Here is a 20,992-nt window from a genome sequence, read left to right on the forward strand (position 1 = left end):
GTCCCTAGGGTTGGCGGCGCCCGGAGCAAACGTAGTCGTGGCGCCCCCTCCTCCCCCCAGTAATAGTCGCATTCACATATTTGTAATACTATGTTAATACAAATAGCCACGGCAAGGAGCCCCCTCTGCTGTGGCGCCAGGGGCAGCTTGCCCCGGTTGCCCCCCCCCCCCTTCGGACTCTCTGCATATCCAAAACAGTGCACTTGTCTGCATGGGTTCAGTTTTGAGACCATTGACAAATTTTGTTTCACTAAATTGGAGATATTCTCAAGGTAATCAATTAATTGCTTCTTTCATAAGATCAAATTATCAACTTGCATCTTCCACTGTCAAATGACAAATGCAACTGAGAATCATCTGCATAAAATTGTTGCTCAGTTTTGCACACAGCTTGTGAAGTAGCTGTGTAAAGTGTGTAGAGAACAACACAGGGCCAAGCAGCCGCCTTGAGGAACACTCTGTTGTTTGACGAGGGTTTAGTTTGTTTCCATGCCTGCTACCCTGCAGTCAGTCTATGGGAAGATGAAGACGTTGATTACATATAGATATAATCCATAGTTCGTGTTAGCCCATAGTGGTTTACATTATAACCAAAATTTAAAATGCCATTACTGCATTGTTCACTAAGAAAGTGGGAAATTCTAAAATGACCAAGTTTCACAATGCTTTAATAACTATTTTTATATACAATATCAGTAGGCAAACTAGAGTGTATTCATTAGTGTAACATTCTGAAGTGGGACATCAGGCTTCTGAAGCGGTACATCAGCAGGCTTCAGAATGATACCCCAATCACTGGGAAGGGAACAGTGGGGCATAGATGTCTGGTACTGCTTAGAAAATGCCTGCAGCAGTTGTGGGGTGAACTTGCGAGCCGAGAGGTCCTGTATGGCTTCATCTGGGTGGGACGACTGACCAGCTGGTGCAAGTCTGTACCGATGACACAAACCATACTGCTCTCTGATAGGTGATGAGTGGAAACCTGTCATCAAACAGGCATGATGAGGAGCATAGCAACATTTATTACTGGCTTTATTGACATATTTACAGTAGTTTTAACTTTTAGTTACCTTTACAATAGGGAATTAATTGAAAGAAAGTGATCAAAAACATAGTGTTTTGATGTTGTAATGGTAAAATCGGATCTTTAAAAAATGGCTGGATTTTGATAAAATTTTAGTACCTTAAAGCCTGAATTCAAAACAAAACGTACAACCCACATTTTGCTCCAAAAATTACGGTCCAAAAATTATTTCTTCTTTTGTGATTTTCCATGCACAAAAAAAAAATCGGATTAAAAAAATGTTTGACTGATTTTGATGAAAATTTAGTACTTTATATTTCTTTCAACTCAAAACCAAATGGTACAACTCCGTTGTTGTAAAAATTACAGTCCAAAAGGTATTGAAGCTTTTGTAATTTTCCCCATAAAAAATACCGTAGTTACTCCCACCGCTTACCCATGATAAGGGTTATTGACAAGCCATTGGAAAGAAGGTATGTCAGATTGATGATACCGTTTATTTATTATTTTATATATATGGTCTGAGGGAAAATAACCATAAAAATTTAAATTTCAAATAAATGCAAAAAAAGCCTGGAGACACACAAAAGCATGGATTAGTAGTAGTACCCACAAAACAAATATTCTCAAAATTGGACCATACGTCAGGTGTAGTCTGTATAGCGGCTTCGTACACACACAGCACACATAGACACATTGCTTCGAAAACAACTTATTTTTGATTCAGTGGGATCCAAAAAACGGATATTTCCACCCAAAACTCACTCAGCATTTCGTATGAAAACAATATACTTACTCCATTTTTATACAAGGGGGAGAAAGTAATAAAAAAATCATAGTCATAACTTGGTTCAAGAATTCATATTAGGATTGCTAAAAAGTAAAGCACCATTCAAATTATGAAAAAATGAGTTTTGCCTTCAATAGAATCTTACAGTGTTGAAGCACATACAGCGGGCATAGCTCTTACTTTTATGATTCAAACTGTGAAGTACTATATTTTAAGTATTATTCCAAAGATTATTGTTTATACTATATCAATTCGTGATCAAAAACTGTTTTCCAAGGTAAAAATATTACCTGAAATCAGTTGCAGTTCCCTTTTCCGCAAGACTTGTAGCACAGCTGTGGGTTTACAAATAGCCTTTGTAGCTCTGCTACTGTCGATTTTCCGGTAAGTTTTGGATATTGTCATTAGATAGACACCAGTATTATAGTTTATCCCGTTCCAGTTCACGTCTGGTAACTCCAAATAGAAGTTTGCCACTTTAAACAAATACGCTGCAGTGTTTTTGCTATCTCTCTTTCCTTCGTTGAACCTGTGAATCCGTTGAAATAGTTAACGCTAATATTTCATTACAATACGGTACACACTAACTAAAATATAAAACTGAGCATTTCACTTTTCTTCATTATGATCATCATGAGACTACATAAATAGTATATTTCATCACTAGGGCGTAAAGTGACTCTTTCTTCCGAGTCGGAAAATGAGTGAGAGTTGAAAAGACACTTTTTGCCCACACATATTTCACCATATTGCAACATTATCAAACAAACTAAGAAAACAAAAATACTTTTCATGTAAAGATTACCTCTCAAAACAACTTCCAGCTCATTTTCAATTTTGTTTTTGCTTGAAAGAGGCGCAAGGAATAACCGCTCTGGCTTGTCCTCGCTGCGCATTCCCTATCACAGGACGACTGTGTATAATAAATAATTTGTAGTAACTGACTGATGGGGGGGCTGAGGAAATATTACTTTAACCGGATGGCCGTGGCCTAGCGGAATGGTGTGTGTTACGCTTGGGTGCAGCAGAGGATGTATGTGCGTGTGACTGTATGTTAGGGAAGTAAAAGAAATTCATGTTATGTTACTTTTGCCATTTATTTTATAACAAACTTTGTTGTTTTACTTGTTAGTTTTATGTTATTGTTAGTTTTATAGAGGTTAACTTTAAGAAAGGATCATACAAGGTCCTAAAGTTTCAGCTCAATAAAGAATAATTTTCCTTTTTATTTCATTTCATTTTCAACTTATTTTCAAACGTAACATATTACATGCCTAATAAAAGCACACTGTTTTGTATTGTTTGTTGGAATATTGGAGTGTGGCAAAAGTAAAATAAATAAAGCAATTAGCTACTTTGCGTGCTATAATCAGTGCAAGGAAGCCTGCTTTGTCAGTTAACTTAAGGAAATAGTTATTTGTGCAACTAGTGAGCAAAGTGAGCAATTGACTCACTCGAGAGAAATACTTACTTACTGAGTCAATTGCACTTTGCACTTTGCACAATAAAAAATCCCCTCAAGACGTCTTGAATGAAAAACTGAATTTTGGTTCAAATATTTTATTCGATAGAATTGCAAGCATTGACAACAGAGCTAATACAAGTCTTTATCAGCTGACGTACCCCCTCCCCCAAGGTCAATGTCACCAACTGGACAATGGTTAGTTCTGTCGTGTCCGCCGTGTAACCTGTGTCGGTTTGTCCCGTGTTAAATGTGGCCGGCCTATCAATCGTCTTATATGTTCCGTAACTTGTGTTTTTTAAATAATGAACTTTATGTGTCAACTTGTATTTATATACTAGCTGGCCCGACAGACGTCGTCCTGTCCTATTGTGGTTTTATGTCTCATGCTCGTTCATTTTCAAGATGTGCTCGTTCGCATGGCTCAATCACGTCCTGGTTAAAGTTCGTTCGCTACGCTCACTCACCTTTAGGTTGGAGCTCGTTCGCTGCGCTCACTTGCCTTCAGGTTAGCTCGTTCGCGACGCTAACTCACCTTTTGGTTGCAAATTAGCTGTTCTCATAAATTAAAAATAAATATAGTGCTGCACCCTGTTGGTAAACCTATTAACTTTTTAATGCTATTGAACATCACAGAATCAAATTGTTTAGTTGCACCAGCTGTTAAGATTCTTTAATTCCATTTAAATATGAGTACTCATAAGGTTAATATGGGAAACTCCAGAGCCACTGGGGCGGAGCCCTATTGACGGATCTGCACCAAACTTCACACAAACCACCCTTGAATAATGCTTAATAATGCCTGAAAGTTTCATTACAATCGGTCTAGCGGTTTTGGAGTCCATAAAGGACAAACATACAAATATACAAACATACAAATATACAAACATACATTGGATTTTATATATATAGATTGATGAAGACTTCCGTCGGATTTTTGACTAGCTTCTACATGATGTTTTGAAAAGGATTTGACAATGGGTCTTTGTACCCGAAACTAGTCATCCATTGATTAAAATAAGACTGAAGACGGACCAAGGTTACAAGTCTATTATATATGCACCTAGTAGTTAACCTATTATATATGCACTTTGCACTCGAGTTGAACATTATATTTTTCCTACAGTTACCATAAAACAAATAAAATGGTAAAGAAACGTAACATATTTTTACACAGAAGTGAACTTTTAATATGACATTTAATGATACAACAGTACAACAGCTGACCAGCTGATTTACAGCCAGTGCTGCCAACGTATTTCGCGCGCATACGACCTTGTCTGCATGTTACGGGCTCACTATTTCGTGCCTTCACGTTGCAAATCTGGAGTGAGACAAAGTAATTAGAGTGAGACAATGTTAACATTCAAACATTGTCTCACTGGTGAGCGAATTGGCCACTTTGCTTTCTCAAATCAGTGAGAGAACATGTACATTGTTAGGCAACTGTAGAAAAAATATATTTTTTCACAGATCCAAATAAAAATAATTAATAAAAATAATTAGAATGGCAAGTTAGACCAATTTGGTAGCTTTGCTACTGACTAGAACTAGAATTTTTTAGCCAGGACAATTTTATGATTCACAATTAGTAAGGATAGCCAAGTCCACAGTTTCAAACCATCGCTAGTGACTATATTTTGTCCGAATTTAATCTGCAGCACCCATAAATTTACTTTGGAATAAAGAATTTTATGTCATAACAGAAAAAAACTAACCTCAATAAATCCTTTAAAGATGAGGCCTTCTTTGGTACTAAAAATTCATCAATACTTAAAAACGTAGTGTATGTGTACTCCGCCATTGTCTGATAAAGACAGTCGTTGGATGCTGCATCATGGTCGTTGTTGTTTTGCCTAGCTGAGATTGGCAAATTCCAGTTCTTCACACTGACACGACCTTGCTTTTCATAATCAGTAAGTAAACAACGAAAATCCTCTGACAGAGACTTTACATAAAAAATAAAGTGATCTACTCCCATAATGGTGTTCAGCTCAATAAACTCAATCAATCTAATTTTCTGAAAATAAGAATAGAAAGGAATTACATGCTGATATAAAAATTTTAATTAACTGTTTCAACAGTGTTCAAAGTTTGTGTCTAAAAAAAAAAGAACACTATGTGTGTACCGGTACCAAATGAGTACAGAGATCCCATGATTAGGTTTTAAAAATGTGTATAAACATGGCCAAGAACAACTCTACACAATTTATAAGGCAGGTTTTAAAAATATTCTGAGAACATTTCAGCTCCCTACAGCTGGGTGTTCCTAGGCGCGGAAGAGGAATACAGATAATGGGGAGGAGCTATTTTCTACTTGTCCAGTGGCATTCCACTCTGCTACTAGGTAAACTACGATTAAATTAGCTAAGACAAGAGGAGAAGCGGACTCCGTACTCCGTTCTCCCCACCAAACAAAACCCAGCTTAACATAAATTATTGTACAAACCAAATGGGGAGTCATTCAGTATCATTTGCTTAAAGAATTCAATCGCGATCCACTTTCAATAAACTACTCACTTTACCAAACATCAAACTTTAACTAACCCACCTGACTGTAATTTTCATTTAGAGGTGTCACACACACAGCCAAAGTATCTGCGTTATTTTTCTTGAGCTTATTCCAAGGTTGGATCCGTTGTACCAGTAACATGTTGGAGATCTTCTGGTTTGAACTTGAATTGACGGAAACAGCTCTGGGTGGCTTCAGCCCTTCCGGTAGAGCACATGCTACAAACACCGCAACTAGATCTGCTTCCGTGTTATCTAAGGGCTAATGCACATGTACAGTGTGAGATTAAATGAGATGAATGTTTTTTATCGCCAATACACATCCCAAACTGATAGTAAAATTAAGATCAGAGGAAAAAATATCCTTTGTTACAAATATTTTAAAATAAAATATTTACAGGTGAAAAACATATTGCTAGTCTAGTGGTTAGCGTCCAGGCCATTGGTAAGAGACGGACGGGTCCAATAAAAAAAAAATGTAAATAAACGTCTGTAAAAAATAAAAATAAAACTGCTGAAATCAATAAAAAAATGCACAATTTTGTAACATTTTGTATTATAAATACATCTATTGATCTACATTAAAAACTATACACAGCAGTTTATCATCACCATTGTTGAGCTTCAGAAAATAACATAAATATTCACCAGGTTATAGAGGCTCATGTATTTTTATAATCATTGCAATTTTTTAATAGGGATATAGTTTTTTTTTTTATAATTACTACAAACCTGATCATAGGCTGAGATTTCAATTTCAGCATTTTGAAAATGGAGTTTACACTTTATGTCATCACTGGAACCAGGTTCAGAGAGACCTATGATGCGAATCATATTTCCATTATTTCTGTCATCGTAATACGCAGAGTAAACAAACATTTTGTGGCTAGAAACACAAATATTAATGAAGTACACCACTGTTAGAACTTGCTATTAATTGTTTAATTAATTAGGGTTAAAACCCAACAAAAAATGTATCTTGTACATCAAAAAACTTTTGCAAAGCTTATGTCAGCTAGCCTGACCATACTGGACTGATTTACACACGGGTTGTACCAAAAGAAAGGTTATCGGTCCTATATGTGCAGGTTTTACATTATTTGTATTTTGAGAATATTTATGTTAATTGGGTCAACTATGGAGATTAAACTTTTTTTATGGAGATTTAACATAGGGTTAGACAAGCATATTTGTTGAAAACCTTCTCAGCTCCTGTGCATCGCAGGGAAAATCTACACATACTGTTAGAAGAATATTTGCCTGTAGATGTGCAGAATCCCTTTATAAATTAAAATAGGCTAAAAAATAAGCAGAAAAAATTAATTAAAAGAAATAAATTAATTAATTTGATTATGAAGCTTTTTACAAAAGACACTCTATGTCGGTAATAAAGCAACAAGTAATTTGTTCAGTCTGCAGGTTTGCTGCAAAAGGGGGTATTGACTTTTGATGCATTATAAAGCATCAATTGCCCAGTGAAAAATTGTCAGTATTTTTAGTAGGATTTTAAAGAATTTTATTGCAGGTAATAAGTATACTGTTATTGGATGAATAGTTGATAAAAATAATGTGAAAAAGCAAGTCATACCTCATCCCATCAACTGGTTGCCATTGATTTGAATACAGTTTGTAATGGGTTTCAACTGTTTCATCCTTTAACAAACCAAAGAGCAGCAGGATTTAAATAATTACATCATGAACCACTTTGCTGATGCCTAACATAAACCTATAAAGCTGTGTTTAAACCAAAGTTTACAAAATGTGCCTCAAACAAAAAGTTTACAACAATCAAAAAATGTAAACTTTTTGAAATTTTATGTTTTCAATTGTTTTGCAGTGTAAAGAGATTTTTGCCCTTTATCATTGTTGTAAATGTAAACATTTGTTCACAGTACTTCTTTTGTGTTTTCTCAAGGAAGTGTTTATCAACAAAACATTTTGCAATCTCTGGTGTAAACGTAGTTTTACACGTTGTTTTTTAAGTTCTGGTATTCAGTGACTCTAAATTAATTCCATATACAATTTGCTTACGTCCACTAAAGAAATTAAAAGATCCATAAATTCTTAATCTCTTTAGGTTACCAGCTCTAAAAACTCGTAGACAATGTCAACACTACCCCAGAAATTATTTCAAATATTTATGAGCTAACCCCTTCACCGGTACTGTAAAAAAGCTCAGACCCCCCCCCCCCCGGACTAAAAGTCCCTGACACTGTCTGGGCGTACCAGTGGTTGGATATCCTTAAAATCCAAGGGATTATAATTAAATGCCAAGTAAGATCAGTTATAGACATAGATGTAATTTATCCTTGGGCTGTCAATTAATTTTAACAAAAGATGTTAGATGTTAGAGAGCAACAAGATCAGGATTTGAACTGCGCATTAACAAACATAAAAATTCCACAAAGAAATTTATAACACAAATAGAAAAGTTATGGAACAATAAACACTATATATCTAAATATTTAAGCTAGATACATTACATGTATGGAGTTAGCTGAGGATGATTTTTGAAGAGCCAACATAACTTCATACTGGAAGTATGCGATATTGACCAAGATTATTGTTAATAGAATAATGATTCCTATGAAGGCTCCTCTTTTGTAGAGTTTGCGGGAAGTTCTAAAAATGAACATCTTTTCCTAAAAAAAGTTAAAATATCTTGAAATCAAAGGAAATTGTGTCTTAGTTGTGGGTGCTCCTATGAACTTAGAAAGTTAAGTATTTAAGTAAATCTTGATCTTATAATTAATTGGTCAAACAAGTTTTACCTCTTACACAGGTTATTTTGTATGATTGAATTAAAACACATTGAACAAACTCATTACAGCTAATTGAAAAATAATCTGCATGTTAACACCACCAAATATCTATTACATCCTTCAAAAAAAAGCTAAACAAAATTTTGTTTACTAAAATGGCAACCTTAATGATGAACTAAGAAAACATTATCTGGTACTCACTTTTTAACACTGCATTAAAGTTTGTAAAAACAATTTTCAAAACCGAATAAAATATACACAACAGGACAGACAGAACTATCTTGATATCTGAATAAAAAAGTTCAAGTGACACTTCACGCAGAATAATTAGGCGACTGTTACGAGTTTAACAACCATCTGTGAAAGTGACAGCTCTGTTTGTTCGTACTATGGTTGAACACATAATTATCTGTTAGTAACATGTTATGCTTCCATGTAAATAGTTTTATTAGATTTAGCGAATTTCGCAAATAGAGAATCAGCACGATAACACTGGGAAAAATCATAAGATTTTGATTTCAATTGGTGTATAAATGTGTAAACTTACGTCCATTCAAACAAGTTTGCAGATTAGCATGATTTGACAAAGGGAACAGGGTTTTATTGGGTGAAAATCAAATTTCCCATTTTTGACCCCCAAAAAAGAAAAATGAGTTTATTGCAAAACCATTTTATAAAGCTTAAAAATAAAAAAATCTAGTATACAATGTATGAATGACATTTCATTGTATTCACTCCATCAAACTAGCTGGTACAATAATGTTTTCAACAAATTTTTTTGTCTCTTTCAAACAACTTCCGTTTTAGAATGAAGGGGAAAATCGAGATACAGAGAAGGCCACATAACATATTGTTCTTTTAATAAACGTTATGGAAAAATACAAGGTAATAAAACTTATAAGAGAGAATAAATCAATGGGGCGCTCTGGTTACAATGACCACTGCTGAAGGCACCAACCCTGAAAACATACAAATATTTGACGTATTTCCCAGTGGCAAGAACTACAATATTTAATTATTGAACTGTTGTTACCTTAGCCTTTGTTCTTGTAGAAAGATGTTAAAATCCTCCAATATATTTCGTCACAGTGTGTGGCATCATCAGGGAGACGAAAAGGCTCCCTTGATCTTCTCGTCGTCCCTGACACACTGTGGCGAAATGTATTGGAGGATTTTAACATCTTTCTGCAAGAACAAAGGCTAAGGTAACAATAGTTCAATAATTAAATACAAACATTTGACAAAATCAGATATACTTTTTCAGAACTATGTTCAAATTAAAAATAAATCTAGATTCTATATTATGAACGTGCAACCTCAAAAAAATTGGAGGAGAAAGAGTAAAAATTTTATCTTTGCCAATTTAACACTTGAGTTATATAACAACAGTTTTTTGGTAGTTTGTTAAAACACTGTGCATCAGGATACCTAATAGATTAAGAAAAGTATGACTGGGAAAGTTAAACAATATTAAGGTAAATATTTTGCAGCTTGTGGGAGCAGGTAAAAAATTGAGCAGCATAATTTTAATTTCAGTAACCATGTTTATTTTGTTTTAGAACACAAATCATGTGAAATTTTGTTTTGACAATGTCTACACTCTATACAGTCAAATGACTAGAAACATAATTACTTAGTTATTAAATGAGCTTGATTAGAATTACAAGTTGTATTTCACTGACAATGACAAATAATGCTTTAAGACATTATTTAATAAACATTATCTGTTAAATCAAGTGATTTTTGTGAAAGAATACACACCTACCAACTGACATCTTCCTTGTTTGAAAATGTTGTCATTGACAAAGAAATATTCTAACTTTTGTGTTCAGAGTTAGTTAATTTTATTATTTCTTGTGCCAGATTGGACTCTTTTTCCCACTCTGGCAAGCCTGCTACCATAACACTCCTTAAAACCTAGGCCTTAAAGCTCTATATTATATGTACTGGGTGTTTCATAAGTCAGTTTACCAGTTTACTAAGGTAAACTGACCTATGGAGCACAATGCTTTCGTAACTAATGCTGCACAACCTGTTTTTTGCAATGAAAAAAAAAACAGCTGTAAAGGTAATTGTTGACATTTTATGTTTTGATTTGAGGTTAGATTTAGATTTGCATTTGCATTTTGTGCTGACAGTAACCAGTGTTGGGAAGTAGCGCGCTACAAGTAGCGACGCTACAGTAGCGCGCTACTTTTTTTGTAGCGTTAGCTGTAGCTACGCTACTTTTAAGATTTTGTAGCTTTAGCTGTAGCTAGCTACATTTTTAAAGTAGTTGTAGCGGAATTTTAGCTACTTTTCTCGCTACATTAACATTGTTTGAGATAGTGATTTTTATCATAACCTCAACCTTAACTACGTGAAACAACCTCTTTCAAACTGAGATTTAAAAAAAAAATTAGGCCTTACTTTCTTGGCTTCATACAGCTGGTTGCAGCCGTTTCATTCCCTATTCTATTACAACGTTGTGTGGACATGGAGGCCATTAAATGAGTGTTATCCACATTTTTGGCTCTCATTTCCTTAATTTACTACTCTATGATTACTGTCAGATAAAATAAAATCGCTAGATGCAGACGACGTTAGACGTTACCGGTGACAAGAGAAGCTATTGAATGCTTGCAAGTGATTGACAGGGAAATTAGTAATCAATTTAGTTTGTTTATTATACCGATAGTGTTTCAACTTGGATTTTAATGGAAACCAACACTTTAAACCTTAAGACGAATACCAAGTTCCAAGTTCAATTATTAGGAATCCTATCTCTTTAGTCCTAGCAAGAACAAGCCTACTATAGCCAACTTGTTACATAGCCAAGTAGGCCTACATGTTATTTTTACTTTACAAATTTCAACATGTTTAAATTAAAAGCCGATTTCAGGATAAGTTACTGGATACTGTTTTCTGTACCAACTAGGTTGAAGCACAATTTGCCCTATGCATAATGACAATAAAGGACGATTTCTTGACATTGAAAAGTGTTATTCATAGTACAAGTAACTTATCACTTAAAAGTTTATAGCAATGTCGTTTTTAACATTAAAAGAAAGGCAATAAACTCCAATTTCAGTAGGCTAGGCTCTGTAACACAAAAAAGTATTTTTAAATAATCGTTTTACAGTTTTATTGGTCTTAATTGTTGATATAAGACATCTATAAATGAATCTATATTAAAGAAATAAAATGAGCTTTTAAAATATAGTTTGGTTGTATGTCCTTTGAACTTAATGAAATTTACATTTAAGATGCATACAAATAATGCAATATTTAAAAATAAGTACTAAATATGATGGGACACCGAACTATTTGGTTCTGTTGTTGTAATGTTAGGTTTATAATGCCAAAAAATTAAATACAATCTAGGAATAATTTGTTTTCCAATTAATGTTAGATACAATACTGACTTTTTTTAATGTTTGTTCAGTAAAAATGTAGTTGCAATTAATTTTACATTTACCTAATGTGCGTGGAATAAAAAGTAACGTCTTTGGAAAAGTAGCTAAAATTGTAGCTGTAGTTGTAGCTAGCTACTTTTGCGGAACTGTAGCTGTAGCTGTAGCTAAGCTACTTTTTTGGAAATTTAGCAGTAGTTGTAGCTAGCTACATTTTAAAAGTAGCTTCCCCAACACTGACAGTAACTATGAACCGCAAACTAAAAACCGAGGAGCGCATTTTCCTTTTAAAAAAAGTTGGTGGAAAACAAATAATACTAGTTTTTGAAACACTTGGTATGATGACATTCTTAACCCTTTCAGTGCTAGGCCAATAATTCATATTTCGTAAGACTTTTTTGTTTGCCTTTTAATTCCATTACCTGTTGTTGAATTTTAACTGTCATGTTGTCACTATTTTATTAATTAGGCTAATTTTGAATAATAACACAATAAGAAAATATATAACAAAAATAAATCCCGGTATTTGTAGTAATCATTAAATAAAACTTAGTTTTTGTTGTAATTTTCCTGGTTTTCCTATAAATTTTTATGTTCTGGATAGCATTGTTTGAAACCAAAATCTCATAAAATCAAAAGACATATAGTTTACAATGTAATATTGAATTTAACTTTGATTTAGTTGGACGAGTTTATCGTAATATAGCCATTTTAGGGAAACTAATGTTTTGCAGCAAGATCTCAGGAACACATCTATGATCACTGTTGTGTTTCAGCTAAAAGATTTCATCTAAATAGTCCGTGACTAACTGGTGCTGCTACCTAGTAACACATTGAACAACCATCTGTAGCGCTATCTGTTTGCAATCGGTGGCGTCAGCTTAAATACCGGTTTTTGACTCCTCAGTCTTCAAGCACAGATAGCCGAGAAGGCTAGGGCGTGTGTCACTTGGCCAGTGGCATTCGTCTGCTCGGGTTCGAATCCCGTCCTGTGTGGCAAATAATTGGTGACCTGTGTGTTTGTAGCAATATACTACAACCACTGGGGCATAGTGAGGTGTTCATAATCCTTGGTTTAGACATACATCTCGAAATCATCGGATTGGGCGAATCTTTTAGCTAAGTGCTTGTTAGTGTATCCTATGAACATGCAGGTCACCAATGGCCGTTTTGCTATTTTTTTTTAATTAACCTTCCTCTCTATATCCCTTAGATTTTTTAAAACAACGATATATCGTTTCATAGCACTGAAAGGGTTAACCTCAAACTGATGGTTCAAAACCTCTTCCATTTGTGTTAAAACTTTTAAGTATGGTGAAACAGTTTTCTTGGTTATCCTTATACAAACAAAACTTCAGTTCAACTGCAATGTTTCTACTTGTATGACCAAGTAATTTGTAGGTACCATGAAAGATAAGAATGAAAAGAAAGGGTCAGTGAAAAATAGCATACTTAGTCTAACTAACATTTAGAAGTGGTTTTACCTAAGACGTCTAAAGGCTTGTCGTAGTCTTCGTCTTTGAAAACTTTCCTTGGGAAGCTAGTCATGAGAGTGAAGGGTCCGTTGTCATCCGTTCGGTTCATCTGGACGTAAAGTCTTACTGCAGACAATTGTTCTTTAGGATTAAACGTCTGAGTCAATGCCTGCCCGTTGGTTAATCGTATCTGAAAAATATATATTATATTTTTTGTTCTGCAGTTGATTAATCATTGCCATGGGATAAAAATATTTTTAGGCATCAGGAATCTCAGAAGTATAAAACTGAACAAAAGGCCTTGATCAATAGTTTACAAATAGGCACGATTCTTCTGATGTTTTGTATATGAATCTCCTTTGATTTAGTTAAACTTTTATGACACAAATACATCAGCGCTCCTTTTAAAAATCCAACACTTTTAAGCCCTAAGCCTTTAAAAAAAAATGTAATATGCTATTATTTTTTAGGTTATGTCCTTGTATGTTTGATCATATATTGATTGTAATACAATAGGCTATGTCTTGATTCATCCCAAATAAAAGCAAAACAAGCAAAATCCGTGCTGTAAAAAGAAACAAAATAGGTGTTGTTTGCATATTAAACTAACTAAAGCCGTCATTTTCCACTCAAGCTGTACATGGTTTAATTAAGGTGGGCCCTCCGCTCCAGCTAAGCCACACATTAATAAGATAATTGCGCATGTAGGGGATTTGAATCTGCACATGTAGAAAGACCTCAACACTACACATTTCAGTGCATCTCCTTAGCCAACTGAGCTACCTTGCCATTGTTAGCCGAGTAGACAAGTGCCAAAAGCACACTAGTGCCTGCAGGTTAGATTCAACGGACTAATGCCCTGAGCTATACTCGTGATTAGAGCTTAAAGTGTTAAAACAGATGGTCTTGTTAGTTTAATAAAAATAAACGACAAAAATTGGTTATTATTGATAATAGCCTAATAGAATGACTTAAATAAAGCTTCTTTTAACTGGATTACCAATGCTTAAATTTCAACTGAGGCAGGATTCACTTTTTGTGACCTATTTCGTGTATTTATCCTGGACAGGAATTTTCTCAAGTAAGCAAATTGAATCTATAATGAAGAAATAGGACTATTCCTTTAAAATTCATGACAGTCACTTGGGTTTCCCTTAAAATAATTATATTCAGGTAGGCTGTAGGCTACTGTAAACCCATTAAGAAAATCATTTTAACTTAGTAGAACTAACAAGAATTACAGCTCCTTCAAAGGGTATACAAAACAGCAACCTGTATTCTAGTGGTAGTGTAGTCCTTGGGTTGAGCAGGAGTAGTAGCTGCAGGGGTAGGAACAGTGGCTGGGACAGGAGCAGGGGCTGCGTCACTACCACCTCCACCAAACTTTGCCTTCCTCGCTGCTTTGTCAGCTTCTATCTGTGCTTTCACTCTTTCTCTAGCCTTCTTCTCCTCTTCCTTTTCTCTTCGCCTCTGCTCCACCAACTTTGCCAACTCTTGCTCTTCCAATCTGAAAATTGGAGGTAATAATTAAGTAAATAGCACCTTATGAAAATTAGAGTAGTTGTTTAGGGTGCATAGGGATTTGATTATGATTAAGATTTATTATGATTGATGCTTGTCGTCCGCACATACCTCTTAAGTTTACTGGTATATAACCTGACTATGATCAAAAATAAAGTTCAAAGGGCTTGCATTCATTGTGAGGAAAAATAATGGATATGGTATTTATTCAACAAATTTTAGTGGTTAAACACCTCCAGTCGTCGAGTTCAAATAAAATCTGCTGATTTGTGACTCGGAAGTCACCCATTTGCAAACTGGTGAACTCCCATTTATGTCTTTGTATATTAAATACTGATTGGTAAATGTTAATTTATTTGTATCCGTGTTTGTGGTATGTAGACTATGTAACTTGGACTCAAAGACATTTTAATGGACAAAATCCATTTCACACTGGAGCCAGACGGTAACACAACAATGTGCTGAAACCTAGTTTGCAGAAATATTACTTTGTTTGAACTGGATGACTGAAGGAGTTTAAATTATTATTGGTTTTTAACCAGATAGAGGGCATTTCACATCTCTTGATGTCAAAAATAATTATTTAACAGTCAAAAATACAAAAGAAATGTGTTTTACAATTTTCAGAATAGTTTAAAATATGATTGCAAACAAACATAAAAAAATGTTAAATGTACTTTAAACGTTTTTATGGTATTGTAGCATTAGCCTACTTTTTCTTTGCCGCTGTCATCTCCTTCCCAGATTTAATTCTATTCTTTTCTCTTTCCAGAGCTTCCAATTTTTCCTTCTCTTCCCTCTCTTTTCTCTTTTGCTTCAGTTTCTCCTCAACTAATCTTAACTGCTCTTTTTTCTCTTCTTCTGTGAGAGGTTTTTTCTCCTCTGTGGACTCTGAAAAACTGCTGTGTCCGGATTTAGCTGCATGGAACTCCACTTCCAACTGATTTTTGAAGAGCTTTCCACACCTAAAACATTGAAAAATGTACTTATTTTTGTGTTTAAGCTATAACTGGTTATTAGTTGTTAACCTATAATTTTTTTTACCAATTAATTGATGCAATGGAAGTCAGGGCTGTTAACAATGTTACTATAACAGATCTCAGCTAAACTATCAAGGTTTTAGTTAGTCAAAGCAACACAACCGATTCCATTTAAGACAATGTAAAGTTTTGTCCATATACACCGTTAAAGTATGATATTCAATAAAATATTCAGTAAAGTAAAAAAAATTTCAATAAATCAATATAAACTTACTCGTCACATTTCAGAGACTTGGCAGTCTCAGTAGTGCCGGAGCTGCCTTCCGCCTGCGCAGGTTCTGCAGGTTGTTCCACAGTAGGAACGGCTGCAGTCTCAGTCACTGAGACAGTCGGTGCAGCTGGCGCCTCAGCTTCTAGTTCCCCTCCGTGCGCCAGCAGCCTGGATGAAAACAATTATTCATAGCCTTAAAAATTGTATCATCCACAAATAACTAAATAAAGAGTCTAACTGTTTCACTATTCAGTATAAATAGGAATGCAAACAAAATTTTAAAATGTAATTTTATTGTGTCTTTAAACAAAGTAGGCCTACAGTTACAACTTTGAGAACTATGAAGGATGTGTTTTACATTGTTTACGTCCATGCAAAGAGAGTAGGCCTACCTATGAATGATACGTGATGCACTAAGCTGATTGTAAAGTATTGGACAATTCTTACCATTCCATTGCAGGCTCTACTCCTTGATTGCCGGTGACGGAAAGTGCTCTTTCCCTGAGAAAAAATGTTACATTTAGTGGCATAATAAGAACATCCCCCTGCTATAAACTTAGTTTAATTTTTATTCCAGTTATTCAGGGTGTCCTAAGTACAAAGAACTCAGGAATACGTTCAAAAGAAAACAAAAAATCTGAAATAAAAATTTTGCTAAAAATGCTTTGTTACGAGATATGCACTATTTTGTATTTTAAATTTGTTTCTAGACAATTTTTTCAAGTCCTAATGAATTTACTGAAAAATAGTTATTACAAAATTTAAAATGGCGCCATTTTTAAACCAAACAATATTTAGTAAGCCTAATAACTATTTTCTCGTAAATGTACGGTACAATAGAAAAAATTTTACCATACACAAAAATTTTACACGATTGTAAAATTAGAATGTTTAACCTTGTAAAAATGGTTATTTTTCAGCTAAGTTGAGTTATTTATGATTGGATTTTTTTGAACTTTAACTTAAATCCTAAATATAAGTTCATGGAAATTTTTTTGAAAATCAGCGACGCTTTCTAGCAATTCAAATAATAAAATTTGAAATAGAGCCTAGTCGTTATTTTAAAACCAAACAACATTTTGTAATGATTAAAAGTTATTTTGTAATTACACTAGGCCTACTTAATAAAATTGGATAGGCTACTATGTTTCATTCATAAAGATATCTTAGTCTAAATAGTCTTTGAGAAATAAATTAAAAAAAAAAAACAAAATGCCAAATATCGTATCTTGCTAACAAGGCATTAAACAAAAAATTCTTGTTTTTTGTTTTATTTTGAGCCAATAAAAACACATTCCCGAATTCTTTGTACTCACCTACTTACATAAGGGACTCCATAGCCCACCTAGATGCCTGAAAATATATTAAAAAGCTGCTAGCACGTAGACTTGTTAAATTAGTGGTAAGGGACAGTGATATGGCACAGGGTTTGTTTCTAGTTTAGGCTGTGGTTTCGTCTAGACGCATAATTATATGTGTATGCGTATCCAAGCCGCAGCACAGTTTGTCTTACAAAGTACCCATCATCCATGCGGCTTCCTAAACTGTGAATCAAAGGCGTGTAACTAATACATGCAGACGATTTGTCACAGTCAGTCTGAGCTGTGTTGTGACGCAGACCACAGAAAACATACTACTATAACCCAGAATGCCAACCGCATGGTAAAAAGCATTAAGTGGTTTGAGAGAGCTTTGCCTGTCAATCCGTAGGCAGCGCCACCAGCGTTGCTATGCTGAGTGCATGGCAACGCTGGTGGCGCTGCCTACGGATTGACAGGCAAAGCTCTCTCAAAACACTTATTGCTTTTTACCAATGTGGTTGGCGTTCTGGGTTATAGTAGTATGTTTTCTGTGCGCAGATGCACCAACACAATGGAGAGCAAATGTGATCATCCTTTAAAGCAGTGAAAAAATTTAACTTTTCTAATAGTGATAATGAATTAAAAAGGTGTTGGGATATGACATTTTTTGAATATAAACCATTTAGACTACAAAAGTAATAAAAAAGAGGGGTGTGATTTAGATTAGCTAACTTCACGGTCTAACTGATGTCTACAAACTGTAGGCCTACTCCCCCTCAGTTTATCTTCTTTTGTACAATTCGGTACACGGTTTTTGCCTCTTTAGAGATTGAAGAGCGATATATCAAAATTATCATCCAAATCGTCATATCACCAGCTAACAATATCAAACATTAGGCTAACTCATTTCCTAATTCCACTCCGCACAACGATCAGGACTTCAAGACTGTGTGTGATGGAAACCAATGGTAAGGAATGCTAGCTGCAGCGTTTCACCAACAACTAAGTTAGGCAGAGGCGGTCCTACATACAGGCGAACAAGGTGGTGCCTGGGGCTCCACGCTTTTCAATGGGCCCACACAGCCGAATTTCAGGTATTAAGAGTAGGCCCGCAATTGAACTTCATCTTGGGCCCCGCAATCTTTAGGGCCGCCCCTGCAACTAAGTCACAGCGTATCTATAGGCTATCTAACCACAGCCTAAGGTTGAATTTGCATTACTTACTATCAGAAATAACTTAAATCACCTCTAAGTTAAGGGCTGTGTTATAAATAAAGAGTTGGTGAGGGAAAGCCACCTATAACTTAATTGCATTAGGCTACATTAAGTTTGTCAGTTGGATCAAGTTAAACTATAAGTTACCGGTAGGTACATTGATTCTAAATTGCACATCTGATCGGACATCTCTCAGGAATTATTAAGTATAGGCCTATGCCATGCACCCTTGTTTGATCAATGACATTTTTTTTACGGTTTATGTTTAGACCCTGAGCTTTTTGGACATGATAGGGCCTATAGGATTTGCTCCGGCAAATAATATAAATTAATACATTTTAAGACTAGCCTAGTGTAAGAGAAATATAGTTTGTATTGTTAAGTAAAAAAAACATAAAGGCCTAACTTACCGTACTGAAGGCCTACCCTTACTAAATACTTTATAGTAAATGGGTAGACTTTCATATATGTTGTCAAAAACAACCGAATGAAAATATTTATTGATAAATCGATTATTTCATTAGATATATCATAAGATTAGTTAGGTTAGGTTAACCTAACTAACCAAACAATATATCGAATAAAAAATATCGATCAATATTTTCATTCGGTTGTTTTTGACAACAGATATGAAAGTCTACCCAATTATATTTCGTAGGGACTTGGCAAAACAGACCATTCAATTTGCGGAGTCATCTGTGTACAGCCTAGGCCTTAATGTAACACAAGATGGCTAGTTTGGTTTAAAGTTAGTCAAAGGAATTTAACAAAGTGCATAAGTTACATGGGTCTAACACATGCACGTTTTGTCAGCGATTAACATAACATTATTATTTTAACTAATGTATAAATAGTATCACCCAATGTTCAAATCAACTAAGTAGCTTACAATATTAAGTTAAATAATAATATTAAATATTTAGATGACAATATGTCAGGTTGAGGTTAAGTTATGTTGTAAAAATTATCTTACGCCTTTTCCGCGGTAAACCCCATCTCGACCAACATCTGTACATCATTAGATGGCATTTTGAACAAAATAGTAAATACACTATCACTAAACTATTGCGTGAGGGTGATTATCAAGAAATTTATAGCCAAAACTGATAACTTAAACCGGGAACCACCACAACCGGTGACGGTGACGGTGACGGATGGTTTTTCGGCAATAATAAAAATTAATGTTATCAAGGTCTTTTAGTCAACAGCTGGCTTCCATTGTTATCCATGCAACCAACAATTATTCTAAAAATATTTTGGGTATGGCTTAGCTCCATTGATTATTTAATTAAAGACACGTGACACGTCATGATTCTTGGCACCAACATTTGATCACTAAACATTATCTATTATTTTCATTATTAATTATAATACAGTCAGACTATTGCCATAGAATAGACATGAAACACTCCCTTTACTATTATTATTTTTTGTTCCGTCCGGTGATGCAAGGATCGTATTTTGTTAACAATCTGTTTCTTGTTATTTCAGTTATTTTATACCTCGTATATCCAAATAAATCATTCTAATTTTTCTAATTATAAATAATAACCCGTCCTGTAGTTACATAACCAAACAGTATAGCACAAATCATCAAAAAAGAGCTCAAAATTTTGGGACAAGAAGTGTTGGGTTAGTCTATGCTATCGCCATAGAATTTTGGACAATATTACAGTAGACGACATCCCATCATATCCCAGCTATATTGATCAGCTGGTAGCCAATTTGTTCTACAAAAATATAAATTTTGTATTTATTCTTCCTTCTACCATGATTCAAACTAGCAGGCTTTCAAAACTAGCTTCGTGACTTCAAAATCCGTTATACAGGGTGGCTGAAAAGTAACTTGCACCCCCCTTAACTTTTCAACCATTTGAGATATTTCAAATCGGTTTGCAGGAACCTTCTTAGATATTAGGGGCTACAATAATTATGGTCAATTTTGAAAATTTTGCCCTTAGGGGTAGCGGGGGTAGGGGGTAGCTCAAAATTTTCAAAAGACAAGTATAGTCAAGTTTGGTATCATTTTACAGGTTTTGAAGGAAAATAACAAATAACATAAAGAAAATAGAAATCGGACCATTAATAACAAATCGGCAGCTAAAAAATATTGAGACAATGGTTAGTAATTTTGAACTGCCATTTTGTTAATAATGGTCCGATTTCTATTTTTTTATGTTAATTGTTATGTTTCGTGAAGACCTACAAAATGATACCAAACTCGACTATACTTGCTATTTGAAAATTTTGAGTTACCCCCTACCCTCGATACCCCTAAGGGCAAAATT

General features: G+C 34.6%; 2 protein-coding genes across 2 annotated transcripts; both read right to left on the reverse strand.

The window, feature by feature from the left end:
- Positions 1-668: 668 nt before the first annotated feature.
- On the reverse strand, positions 669-8,981 carry LOC128987268 (uncharacterized). The gene is made up of 8 exons (XM_054408028.1): positions 8,751-8,981; positions 8,271-8,429; positions 7,376-7,440; positions 6,520-6,673; positions 5,828-6,049; positions 4,995-5,296; positions 2,105-2,343; positions 669-982 (listed from the first exon to the last, which is right to left on the reverse strand). Exons 2-8 carry the CDS (start codon positions 8,421-8,423, stop codon positions 705-707), a joined length of 1,413 nt encoding a protein of 470 aa, XP_054264003.1. The 5' UTR covers positions 8,424-8,429; positions 8,751-8,981; the 3' UTR covers positions 669-704.
- A 405-nt stretch (positions 8,982-9,386) lies between these two features.
- LOC128986205 (UBX domain-containing protein 1) lies at positions 9,387-19,852 on the reverse strand. The gene is made up of 7 exons (XM_054406417.1): positions 19,678-19,852; positions 16,636-16,689; positions 16,192-16,356; positions 15,651-15,902; positions 14,689-14,923; positions 13,426-13,606; positions 9,387-9,508 (listed from the first exon to the last, which is right to left on the reverse strand). The coding sequence occupies exons 1-7, from the start codon at positions 19,731-19,733 to the stop codon at positions 9,462-9,464; spliced, it is 990 nt and encodes a 329-aa protein (XP_054262392.1). The 5' UTR covers positions 19,734-19,852; the 3' UTR covers positions 9,387-9,461.
- Between the last annotated feature and the right edge of the window lie 1,140 nt (positions 19,853-20,992).

Source organism: Macrosteles quadrilineatus, unplaced genomic scaffold (genome assembly GCF_028750875.1).
Source record: "Macrosteles quadrilineatus isolate MER2022 unplaced genomic scaffold, UCM_ALF_1.0 Scaffold_2__2_contigs__length_208266976, whole genome shotgun sequence".
Taxonomy (NCBI): domain Eukaryota; kingdom Metazoa; phylum Arthropoda; class Insecta; order Hemiptera; family Cicadellidae; genus Macrosteles; species Macrosteles quadrilineatus.

What these genes read in the sequence shown, in the direction of transcription:
- LOC128987268 (XM_054408028.1), bottom strand. Translation starts at nt 8,423, where the DNA reads ATGTTCATTTTTAGAACTTCCCGCAAACTCTACAAAAGAGGAGCCTTC. An exon ending in TCTTTAAAGGATTTATTGAG is followed by an intron (nt 2,344 to 4,994) that starts GTTAGTTTTTTT and finishes ACGGATTCACAG; the next exon opens with GTTCAACGAAGGAAAGAGAG. An exon ending in GGAACTGCAACTGATTTCAG is followed by an intron (nt 983 to 2,104) that starts GTAATATTTTTA and finishes GTTTGATGACAG; the next exon opens with GTTTCCACTCATCACCTATC.
- LOC128986205 (XM_054406417.1), bottom strand. Translation starts at nt 19,733, where the DNA reads ATGCCATCTAATGATGTACAGATGTTGGTCGAGATGGGGTTTACCGCG. An exon ending in GGGTTTACCGCGGAAAAGGC is followed by an intron (nt 16,690 to 19,677) that starts GTAAGATAATTT and finishes ATTTTTTCTCAG; the next exon opens with GGAAAGAGCACTTTCCGTCA. An exon ending in AAGTCTCTGAAATGTGACGA is followed by an intron (nt 15,903 to 16,191) that starts GTAAGTTTATAT and finishes TCAATGTTTTAG; the next exon opens with GTGTGGAAAGCTCTTCAAAA.